This window comes from Coregonus clupeaformis, chromosome 1, assembly GCF_020615455.1.
Source record: "Coregonus clupeaformis isolate EN_2021a chromosome 1, ASM2061545v1, whole genome shotgun sequence".
Classification (NCBI taxonomy): domain Eukaryota; kingdom Metazoa; phylum Chordata; class Actinopteri; order Salmoniformes; family Salmonidae; genus Coregonus; species Coregonus clupeaformis.
The window spans coordinates 9,490,701-9,502,655 of record NC_059192.1 but is presented as its reverse complement, the minus strand read 5'-3'; the positions used below and the strand labels follow the sequence as shown (position 1 = coordinate 9,502,655).

The following is an 11,955-nucleotide window of genomic DNA, read 5'->3' as shown; positions in this document are numbered from 1 at the left end:
AGGTCGGGGGATTGTGGAGGCCATGTCATCTGATGCAGCACTCCTTGTTGGTCAAATAGCCCTTACACAGCCTGGAGGTGTGTTGGGTCATTGTCCTGTTAAAAAACAAATGATAGTCCCACCAAGCCCAAACCAGATGGGATGGCGTATCGCTGCAGAATGCTGTGGTAGCCATGCTGGTTAAGTGTGCCTTGAATTCTAAATAAATCACTGACAGTGTCACCAGCAAAGCACCCCCACAACATCACACCACCTCTATGCTTCACGGTGGGAACCACACATGCGGAGATCATCTGTTCACCTACTCTGCGTCTCACAAAGACACTGCGGTTGGAACCAAAAATCTCACATTTGGACTCATCAGGCCAAAGGACAGATTTCCACCAGTCTAATGTCCATTGCTTGTGTTTCTTGGCCCAAGCAAGTCTCTTCTTATTATTGGTGTCCTTTAGTGGTGGTTTCTTTGCAGCAATTTGACCATGAAGCTCTGATTCACACAGTCTCCTCTGAACAGTTGATGTTGAGATGTCTGTTACTTGAACTCTAATGAATTTATCCTCTGCAGCAGAGTTAACTCTGGGTCTTCCTTTCCTGTGGCGGTCCTCATGAGAGCCAGTTTCATCATAGCGCTTGATTGTTTTTGCGACTGCACTTGAAGAAACGTTCAAAGTTCTTGAAATGTTCCGTATTGACTGACTTCGTGTCTTAAAGTAATGATGGACTGTTGTTTCTCTTTGCTTATTTGAGCTGTTCTTGACATAATATGGACTTGGTATTTTACCTAATAGGGCTATCTTCTGTATACCACCCCTACCTTCTCACAACACCACTGATTGGCTCAAACACATTAAGGAAAGAAATTCCACAAATGTACTTTTAACAAGGCACACCTGTTAATTGAAACGCATTCCAGGTGACTACCTCATGAAGCTGGTTGAGAGAATGCTAAGAGTGTGCAAAGCTGTCATCAAGGCAAAGGGTGGCTACATTGAAGAATCTCAAATATAAAATATTTTGATTTAACACTTTTTTGGTTACTACATGATTCCATATGTGTTATTTCATAGTGTTGATGTCTTCACTATTATCCTGCAATGTAAAAAATAGTAAAAATAAAGAAAAACCCTTGAATGAGTAGGTGAACAAACTTTTGACTGGTACTGTACAGACAGACAGACATATTTTTATCATTGCTTAAATGTATGCACGAATAAGACCTTTATAGATGCCCAATCTTTGTCATGATAATATGGTTTCAGTTCAGTTTTTTTTTTTTTTTAGGTTCTTTCAGTTTGAGTACTCAATGTGAACTCAGTGGAGCTCGGCCTGAACTCAGTGGAGCTCGGCCTGAACTCAGTGGAGCTCGGCCTGAACTCAGTGGAGCTCGGCCTGAACTCATTGGAGCTCGGCCTGCAGGTGTTTTTCACTGCACTGACCGACCTAGACACCTTCTTACCACTTTAATGTGGCCCAGCTCCAAATCGACCCCTAGACACGTGTAGATCTGAAAGGACTGGATCAGCATAAGCAATACGGGCTGTGGGTTGATTGGGGTGGGTATACAGCAGTGTGGGTGGAACAACCAAGGCTCTGGAACTCTATCCATATTCAAATGCTTAAAGCTGAACCATGTGTTGATTGACTTGAAATGTGATTTACTTTTTGTGGTGGATTGATAAATGTATATATTTTTAAAGATGTATAATTTCTTTTTTTGCAAAAATGTATTTGTGAATCGATGTCATAATAAATATGGTATTTTTAAATAAAATATTATTTTATTTATTCCACCTAGCTTTATGTATACCACAAATTACAAGCATCCAATGGCTTCTGCAATACAAAGGGATGTTCTGCTCAGAATTAAGGCAGGCTGCTTGAGGCTTAGAGGACATGTGGAGAATGACAGAATGCACTTATTCAAATGTCTTTGAATAACAATATATGGGAGAGCAACTATTTAATTTAACACAAAACTAGATAGACCAGTACCCTGACCCTATAAATCAGAGCTATGGCCTATACAGTACCATAGTACAATCAAGATTCGACTCTTCATCTCTGATACAGTACCCAGATTGGACAGAGAAAGCAGTTAAGTGCGTTGGGCCAGTAAACGAAAGGTCACTGGTTCGAATCCCTGAGCAGACTTGGTGAAAAATATGTTGTGCCCTTGAGCAAGGCACTTAACCCTAATTGCTCCTGTAAGTCGCTCTGCATCTGCTAAATGACAAATTTTACTTTAAACCTCATGATTTTAAAGGTATTGGATGAAAATTAAAGGCCATCACTGTCCAATCATCCTACAGTCAGGTCCAAATATACTGAGCTATATTGTATGCAAAAAATTTTTTTATTATATTTTATACTAATACAATTGCTCAGAGAAAGAGATTTTGTTCGTGCACTTTACTCAGGAACAGGACATTTTAGCCTCGGTTGCCTCTGCCAGGAGGCTGAAACTTGCCCGCAAGTGGATCTTACAGCAAGACAATAACCCCAAGCACACATCAAAATCAACAAAGAAATGATTAATTGACCACAAAATCAACATTTTGCAATGGCCATCTCAGTCTCCGGATTTAAACCCCATTGAAAACTTGTGGTTTGAATTGAAGAGCAGATGACGGATATCAAGGATCTGGAAAAATTCTGTAAGGAGGAATGGTCTAAGATCTCTCCCAATGTGTTCTCCAATCCCATAAAACATTTAAGAAAAAGGCTCAGTGGCATTCTCGCAAAGTGAGGTATTGAAAACAGGGGTGCAAACAATTTTGACACCTATTTGAGAAGAAATAAATATTACTTGTTAAACAAAATCTATCTGAGCAATTGTATTAGTATAAAATAATATAATTTGCACTTTTTTTTTTTGCATACAATATAGCTCAGTATTTGTGTTATTTAATACGCTCTTTTTTGCTCATCTTTATCAAGGTTGGCAATAATTTTGGAACTGACTATACACGTGCAACAGTGTGCGCATTATTTACAAGATATTTCATTGGGTTTTTCTGCAACATCAATTCACGTTCTTGAGGACAATTCGAAAATCTGATTGGTTTGGGGGTATTTTAGGCCGCAGCTCTTCCCCCAAAGCCTGATAAACCGAGAACCTCGGCTGTGATTGGCTGAAATCACCAGTATTCAGATTCTTAACCAACCAGTCAAAAGCATTGAGTCTGCGTTGAAAGAACATTAATTACGTCCGTCGATTTGGAACGGGGAAGATTTTTTGCAGGGCGGTCAAACGGTGAGAGAAGGTGTTTTTGTAAGTGTCAACGATAACTAACACTCTTTTGGATTGCTTTTAATGTATTTGACATTGATGATCATGTTTGACATGGCGAGGGCTGCTAGACAATGTCACGGCGACTCCGCTTGTACCAAATGACTTGGGACCTCATTCTGAGCGAGCGAACAAGATCGTGCACCTGAAAGGTCTCTCGAGCCTGTTACCCGGTGTCGTGACTAGATTGCTGATAATGAAAACTGCATCATTGTCATTTACGAAAACATGCACAATGGAAATGATGTCTTGTCAGAGTCCGTAACCGTTTAGCAAGCCAGTTCGCTATCTCAAGGCAACCACCAATCGCAGAAGCTAGCTAACGTTATAGCTAGCGAACGTCGGTGCACTGCTTTCTAAACTGTCACTGCCCGATGTTCACCAGATGCATATGCGTTTTGTTTTGCGGGATGTCTAGTCCGCATTTTCCGTACTTGTCGCACATGTGTTTCGCGTTTCAACTAGTTAAAAGTTAGCTAGTTGGAGTCTGTATTTCCGTTTGTACCACCACACCGTAAAGCAACGCACGAGATTTAAATATTGAACGCATGTGGTACACAGAACGCACCGCAGCCTAGTGCGGACTTCTCCATTGACAATGAATGACTTCCGCCTTAAAGCAAATACATCGTTGCATCTCAAGGTTACGTAGCACATCCGCATGTAACTTGACCATATGTCTCAAAGGAAATGTCAAGAATGTTTTGCTTATTTTGAACGTCCTGGTTGAAAACCGGTTTCTCTACGCTAGCCTCTTCGCTTGTGGTCTCCGGAGCGAAGAGGCTAGCTAATTGTCTTAAACGACGCAGTACATTTGAGTACTACAGATTAATCGCTGCCGTGGTATACCTACCTAGTCCCGGCTGTGGCGATGCTTTCCATTGTCTGCACAGCATAGCCACGCACATTTACATAGACAAGGTACGTTTTAGTTATTTTTCTTTAAGTCTGAATAAAATTATATTTGAACATACTCTGCCGATTGTCCGTGGGGTCGGCCTGACTTCAATATGCGGGTCTCTGTGTGGCGATCAAGATGTTTGCTCATGACCTAAGGCACGTGCACAAGTTTGAAGCACATACAGGTGAGGCATACTAAAATAAGTGTCGCAGGTGTTTACATGGTATTGCACATGTCAGGTGATAGACATTTCAACACCAGTACAGGCCCTCCTGTAGCTCAGTTGGTAGAGCATGGCGCTTGCAACGCCAGGGTTGTGGGTTCGTTTCGCACGGGGGGCCAGTGTGAAAAATGTATGCACTCACTAACTGTAAGTCGCTCTGGATAAGAGTGTCTGCTAAATGACTAAAATGTAAATGTAAAAATGTGCTCTAAAAAGTTGGGTAAATAATACTTTCCTATGGATATTCTCAGATTTCGACCAGCTGAAGGACCAACCCTACAGAGAACCAGTGGAGTAAGTTCAAATGTCATTTCCTTCAACGTTCTGGATTGTAGGTGCTTTGTTTCAGACAATATACCAATAATTACCAGCAGTCTGGTAATTTTATTAGGCAAGCTAGCTTCCTGCATACAACAGGGTCACTGACATTCAGCCAAATTTCAACCGATGGTCCAGCTCAGCATGAGCATATGATCAAACGTTGTCCTTTCCACAGTTGCAAGCAGGTATCTACGTCTCTAGACGGTGCCAAATCCATTCTTTCATTTGCTGTAAAATGAGCTACTCACCGATAACCTCTCTTTACCTGTCTGTCAATTCTCCTGGTTGGTGAACACAAAAGAGCCCAAATTCTAGAGGAGTGACATTGTTTGGGTTGCCAAGATGGACGTGGGGAACCTGGGGATCTCTCAGTCCCAGGTGTTCCTCAACTACAGCCCCCGGGCCATCCTGTCACAGTGAGACCAACACACACGCCTCAGTCTGCATGGTGTGACCGCTATAGCTGCCTCAGGCCTGAGTGGGCATAATACACCACGCTGTTGGGTTACATATGCCCCAAACTTACAGTTCTACATTATAGTCTCCCCAGTCCTGTCCTATTCCATCACAAGCAGAAAATAACATTAATGGTAGGACTTGAGCTGGCCCAACTGTGGTGTGTGTTGTTGCGCCGCTAACGGCGCGTCTGCGCTAGCTTTTCTCTGCAGCCCCCCCACTCTGGGCTGAGGCAAAGGCAGTTATGCTCTCTGCCCTAGGCTGAACAGTGCTTTGTGTTTTGTGCTCAGCAGCTAATCACATAGGTTACTATTGTGTGTTTTGGTTTGAGCTGAAATAATGCAGTAGCCTACATCGGGGATCAGATTAGTGGGGCCATAGCTTCACATTCCTCTCTTGACGGTATAGACGTTGAGGAAAAGTGTTATTCCCTGGTCTCTTGCTTTGGAAGAACAACTTTATTTAACTAATTTCAACGGTAAGAATCTTTTAGCCAACTGGCTTGTGCGCTCACATTTTCACTGCATGGCTTCTATGGAGCTTTCAGGTTGTGCCGTTTCCAACAACAAATGTGTCATGTAGGAATGGGTGCCACTGTCAGGAGGATATCCAACACGTGTTTTACCTTTTCAGGTGGAATCTGATGTCGTGCCTGTCTAGGTAGTCTGAATTATGAAGTGTTGTACTTGTCAAGGTGGTGTCTGATGTAACATCCGTTGTGTAGGTGGAGTGTCTCCCTGGGCACGCGTCGTGTGATGGAGGCAGTGAGGGATGGGCCTAAGAGCTCCCTGAGCTCTGGGAAAATGGTGGCTCTGGCAGCGGGGCTGTCTGTAGGAGCGACGGTGGGATACATCGTCTACCGACAAATCAGAAGCACCAGCTGTGAGTCTCCTGTGTCGTTGCTACTAGATGACCCACTATCCCTCCCTGTGACAGTATGGATTACGGAAGTGGTGTGTGTTTTCATTTATAGCGCCGATGGCCAACACAGAACAGTCCAGGATGTCAGTACCTCTGGAGGTGTACAGGAACATTACCAAGTACCAGACCTCCTTCCTGGACCTGGTCAGTGTCCAACTACCCCGTCTGGCCTGTTGTCTTACTATTTAATGTTGTCAGGCTTTGCGTGAAACACTGTGGAGGATTTTTTTTTTCTTCCCCCTCTTCAGTTTCTCACCTGTCCCTCTTTCTCCCTTCATCCAGGTGATGCAAAAGTCCGGAGCCCACGTGAGGGTGCTCTCTGAGTCTTCGCAGGCAGGGGAGGGGGAGCAGAGTTCCCAGACTACAGTGTGTTTCCTGCTGCAGGGCTCACCTCAGCAGGTGCTGCTGGCCAAGTGTGCTCTGGAGAACCTGGCCACAGACTGTGAGACCACCACTGACGTCATGGAGGTGCCCCAGACTGCCTTCGGACGCATCATAGGTAAAGGGAGAGGATTTTCTTCTTGTCAGTTCAAAAAAAGTGACTGTAGTTTCAAAAGACTTATGTTCCATTTCTCACCTTTTGATATATATAAATTGTATGAATGATTGATTTAATTATATTGCTGTGTGCTTCAGGACGTGGAGGGGAGTCTCTGAAGCTCATCACCAGGACAACAGGCGCCAGAGTCGTGTGTCCCAGGGAGAGGGGGCGGGGCCTAGAGGAGAAGGGCAAGGTGTCAGTCACGGGGACAAGACTGGAGGTCAGACAGGCCAAGGTGAGGACAAGAATACTTATCTGCTGCAGTGTTATAGCCAGCTATGGGCTGCCTTACTGGTGTACCTTTACTCATGTGCTTAACACTTAAACAATGTCATGTTTATTCTTCCTACAGGAGTTGATCCTGGAAAAGGTATTCGAGGACGAGGCAGTGAGGAGGAGGATTACCCAGTCCTCCGCCCTGCGCCAGAAACGAAGAACCTTCGAGCCCCAGGGTCAAAGGTCAGAGGTAAACAAAGGTCAAACATCACTTTTCTGGACTGCAGAAGTCCTGCTATAGTAGTCATGTAGTGGCCCATAAACACTGATGCTCCAACACATGCCTTTTAATGGTTAACCTATATAGGGATATATTAGAGCACCTGGCTGTATGGACTCTACTGTCACTACAAAGTTCAGAGGTCACTGAGATCAAACTCACACAGGAGCTGAAGCCAGAGGAGGCTCCACTGTCTCTCCGGGTGGAGGAAGGGCGGCTAGTCCATGCTAACGGTGTCCAGACTGCCGTGGGAGACCCTGGCCACGCTACAGGAGAGGAGGTACAGCTGGCTAGAGAGGCACGAGAGGAGGAGGAGGAGGATGAGGATATTGTGTCGCCTGACTCCCTATCAGAGGTTTCCAAATTTGAAAGTAAGTTTTGATGTTCTGACTGACTTTTTGGATAGTTGTACCCATTTGAAATTGACTGTACAATACTGAGATGAATACAGGTGCTCTCCCGTTGACACTGCTAATTTCCTAAATCATTGATTACGGAATGACTTTTCCTATTCTCTGCAACACATAGACACTGCAATGGTGTGCATGTTCATATTTTCTCTCAAATATATCTCCCGTTCTCTTGTCCAGTCCCCAGTCCAGACCTGAGCTTCCAGCCAGATGAGCACCTGGAGGTGTATGTGTCAGCATCAGAGAACCCCCACCACTTCTGGATCCAGATCCTGGGGGTCCGCTCCCTCCAGCTGGACAAACTTACTGCAGAGATGAGCCGCTTCTATAGCAACGGAACCCTGCAGGTCAGTCATACATTGCTTGTCTTCTTTAGACACCAAACAGGTGAAATCTGACTGAAACTGGAAGGGACTCTTTTGTCTTGCCCAATAAGACACGCACATTTTTGATTTCCGTTGCGTGCCCTAATGAACACAACTGTCTAGATTCCACCTACGATAAACCATTGAAATAGTCAGCTCGAGACACCATTCTATCATTTTATTCTACGTTGCAGAGAAAAGTGTCTTTTTTACACTGTTTCTATAGGATTGTCTGTAGTGTTGAGCCCCTTGTTGTGACTCTGCCAGGAGCAGCGAGTGGAGACCATCGTGGTGGGGGACATCGTGGCTGCTCCGTACCGGGACTATGGCACCTGGAACAGGGCGAGGGTCCTGGGGGTGATGGGCTCTGGCTTGGTGGACCTCTATTATGTTGACTTTGGAGACAATGGAGAACTACCCAGGGACAGTCTACGGAGTATGAGGTGAGAGGTCGGGGTCAGAAAGATCAGGACAATACAGTCCAGCACTCCTCGTTGTATTTAGAACGTAATAATAGTAGATGAAGTGTTCTCTAATGGTTCTTAGCTATTTGGCTAATGTTAGGTCTTGTCTTTTCTCATGTCCCTTTTTTTTAGGAGTGACTTCCTCAGCCTACCATTCCAAGCCATCGAGTGCAGCTTAGCTGGAGTCAACCCGGCAGGCGAGGTGTGGAGCGATGAAGCCCTGGACGACTTTGACCGCCTGACGTATGTTGCCGAGTGGAGACCCCTGCTGGCCAAACTGTGCAGCTACACCCACTCTGAGGTCTCCTCCTGGCCCAGTGTACAGCTTTACGACAACACAGAGGGCAAGGTCCGTACTGGGATGGGAAAAGGCTCTCGCCTATCTCTTACGCATTCACTCACACGCTCTCTCTCTTTCAGGGTCTTACAGGCCCAGTCTCTCTCTCTGTGTGTGATCATTTTTTTCTCCTCCTATGTGTCTGACTGATCTCTCTCTGTCAGGCTGTGGATATAGGAGATGTGTTGGTGAGTCTGGGCCATGCTGTGCTTAGCCAGGATAATGGGAACGGGAGTGGCGACAGGGACGACCCTGGAACGCTACAGAGGATGCTGGTAAATACCCCAGGAAGAGGAGAGGGACCATCAATTACAGATGACGATTTCAAGTATATAACTATATATGACTTGTAACTGTCTGTGTTCCTTTAGGATGATGTGACGGGAGCCACCTCGGAGCTAAGCATGTCCTGCATCAGCTTATCAGGTGAGTTTACACTGAGGGTTCCCTTCATTAGGGAAATCGACAATAGTTTTTAGAAATGGAAGAATGGATTATGTTCTACCTGAATGAGTGAAAAACAGAAAGGAAAACGCTGCTCATGCTCCCAGGTGATCTTTATTTATAACAATGTTTCCACCCTTAGGTCTTCATCAGGCATACCTGAATGAATGAAATAACTTACTTTCATTTTTCCTTTTCAATGCATTTTCTCACATTTATGCTCTATTGAACATGACCCTAGAAAATCAAACAGTTGTATCCAGGTGTTTTCTCTAGCTGCTGTATGACTAACTCCTTTTGGCGGCACATCTTAAGGTACAGACCATCAGAATGAAGAGTGGGTATTAGGCCTGGTCACACCATCATCCTCAGGCTCTCTGAGTTCTCTGGAGCTGCAGCGGGCTGGCGTTGACGACAGCCCCTCCTCTGGGTTTGGCTTTGGGCTGACCCACTCCACCCCAGCCCAGCGAGCCCTGGTGGACCTGGTCTCCCACATCCTGGAGTCCCCCAGCCCCTCTGAACACCCCCTCTCCCCAGACCACCAGGTCCCGGGCCAGCGCTATCACACGCTCAACCGAACCACCAACCTCTACAGCTTCTCGGTGCCCCAGCTGCAGCTCACACACACACTTCCTGTGTCCTCCTGTACCACCTCTTCGTCTACTTCCTCGTCGCCTCTGGAGGTCGTGACCTCTGCGCTGGGTTCGGTTACGCTGAGTGACAATGTCTTCCTGGAGGGGTCCAGTTATGATGGGGATGAGGAATGTGACGTAACCTCGTCTTCTGGAGAAGTGGAGACAACTGGGGGAAACTCAACTTGGTCGTCGAATAGAGGTGACAGTCTGGAGGAGGAAGCGGACGAGGAGCGTAGCGGTGAGGGAGCCATCAGCATCGGTTTGACTCCTACCTCCCCCACACAGAAGCAGGCGTGTCTGGGAGAGGTCAGGCGTGGTGGTGGTGGCACTGAAATGCCTAGTGTGGTTGTGGTTGGCAGTAGTAGTTTCAGTGGGTGTAGCAGCAGTGGGAGTGATATTATCTATATGGGGTTAGTGGAGCCTGCTTGGGAGAAGGTTCAGGCTGTATCCTGCCTGAAGGATGATGGTGGCAACAGACAAGACTCCCAGAGAAAGAGACAAGCAAGAAGCCAGCCACTCCACTTCTCTGAGGAGGCAATGGACCTGGTGAATACCCTGGAAAGCCAAGCTGGAATGGATGAGGAGACTGAGGAACAGAGAAACCGACTGGACGAACACAAGATGAAGGAAGTGAAGAGTCCATTTGGGAAGGAGGCAGGGTCTGAACAGAGGACAGAACCTTCAGTGGGATTCCATTCACCAGAGGAGGTTGGGACAGAGCGTGAAAGATTGGGTATTGCAGAGCTGCCACCGCATCAGAGGAGTGGTCTGCAAACCACAGAGAAATTCAATGAAGAGCCCAACTGCACTGAAGCAGATGACTGGAGAGCAAGCCCTCGGGAATTATGACCTATGAAGAAGTCTATCCCAAACAGAGGTAAAGCTGAATTTCAGAGGGACTCCACTGTTCACAACGAGGATTGGTTTGTCACATGGCTATTGTGTGTCTTTGGGCCTTCGTCACTCCTCTGAATCACCAATGCGCTTCCTGTCATTTGTCAGGGGTGGCACTGAACACTGTCTGGACAATTCACTGAGATGTGGTGTTGAATAAAATTAAGTGGATGGTTCACACACATTCGAATGCTGTTTTCAGTGATAGTTTCTAACTTGAGGCTTGAATTTGAAACCAGAATGACTGCTTAATAGTTAACCTAATGCGTGTTTTTATATTTTTGTGTTTCAGAAGTGGCCTCAATCTCAGGAAGCGTTGATGATGTTCTAGAGGACGAGTTCGTCTGAGACCGAAGAGACAGACATGTCAAGTTCCGTATATACCCTTCCCTGGTTTTTGTAGTGTGGAATGTTTATTTTATTTATTTTTATTTCTTGTTACATATGCACTGAAGTAATTTATCAATGTATTTTATTTTTTATTTATGATGAATGGATACAAATTCAAAACAATTTACTATGTTAACAGATCTTTATTGATATTGGAGGTGTGTAGTGGGATTTGTCTTGCACTAACATTGGATTTTCTCTTTTCCTCTCACCTTAGATTTATTTCAGCACTGACCATCCACTCTCTGTTAACTCCATGTTATGAAGTGGACACCTCCCCACCGCCCTCTTCAAGAAGCCTTACTTGACTAATGCTGAATCCCAAATCGACCATTAGCCCCATCCTCGTGGCGTTTTCTGTGTATCTGAAACAATTGGAGAAAAACAATTTGAAGAAACCTCAGTGGGCAAGGTGAACCACTTACCATATGGCCTGAACCTGTCCGATCATTACAGATCTGCAGGAAGGGTTAGAGGTCGATTTGGAATGCAGACTGTGCAGCAGTTTTCCCAGCCAATTTCGTTGTACTGTTGTCTCTCCCCAAATGGGTTGATTTTGATTATTCCCTTATGCCTTTCATGCAGTTATGTTATGCCTTGTGCTGCTATGTGTTTATTTTAAGTTTCTGAGGAGAAGAGAAAGATGCCAAATGCCAGTATTGTTTAAATGAATAAAGCACTGTGATATGAGCCATTGGAGCCGTATATTAGAAGGTGATTGTGGCTGATGTTTGGTTATGTTCTATCTGTAAATTAAAATCTAAGCCTCTGTAATGTTGTGCTTCAGATGTTTGTTGTAAGAATAAAGATATATTACACTTAAATATTTAAATGTGAGAATGCTGATTTAATTTCAAAGAATAGCTGT

General features: G+C 45.1%; 1 protein-coding gene across 8 annotated transcripts; it reads left to right on the top strand.

Moving 5' to 3' along the window:
• Positions 1-3,181: 3,181 nt before the first annotated feature.
• tdrkh (tudor and KH domain containing) lies at positions 3,182-11,911 on the top strand. 8 transcript variants are annotated; one of them, XR_006661885.1, is made up of 16 exons: positions 3,182-3,253; positions 4,665-4,707; positions 5,915-6,072; positions 6,164-6,255; positions 6,394-6,610; positions 6,748-6,887; positions 7,005-7,118; positions 7,315-7,519; positions 7,739-7,905; positions 8,191-8,366; positions 8,520-8,736; positions 8,889-8,999; positions 9,096-9,150; positions 9,484-10,680; positions 10,990-11,068; positions 11,305-11,317. XR_006661885.1 is itself a non-coding variant. In XM_045226254.1 (16 exons), the coding sequence occupies exons 3-15, from the start codon at positions 5,077-5,079 to the stop codon at positions 11,043-11,045; spliced, it is 1,782 nt and encodes a 593-aa protein (XP_045082189.1). In that variant the 5' UTR covers positions 3,504-4,210; positions 4,665-4,707; positions 5,036-5,076; the 3' UTR covers positions 11,046-11,068; positions 11,305-11,911. The 8 variants fall into 8 exon arrangements, 2 of the variants coding, with proteins under 2 accessions (XP_045082189.1, XP_045082150.1); XR_006661884.1 differs by having other exon boundaries at positions 3,193-3,271; XR_006661887.1 differs by lacking the exon at positions 3,182-3,253 and adding an exon at positions 3,348-3,441.
• The last annotated feature ends 44 nt before the right edge of the window (positions 11,912-11,955 follow it).

What these genes read in the sequence shown, in the direction of transcription:
- tdrkh (XM_045226215.1), top strand. Translation starts at nt 4,326, where the DNA reads ATGTTTGCTCATGACCTAAGGCACGTGCACAAGTTTGAAGCACATACA. An exon ending in ATAGCAACGGAACCCTGCAG is followed by an intron (nt 7,906 to 8,190) that starts GTCAGTCATACA and finishes TGACTCTGCCAG; the next exon opens with GAGCAGCGAGTGGAGACCAT. An exon ending in GAACGCTACAGAGGATGCTG is followed by an intron (nt 9,000 to 9,095) that starts GTAAATACCCCA and finishes GTGTTCCTTTAG; the next exon opens with GATGATGTGACGGGAGCCAC.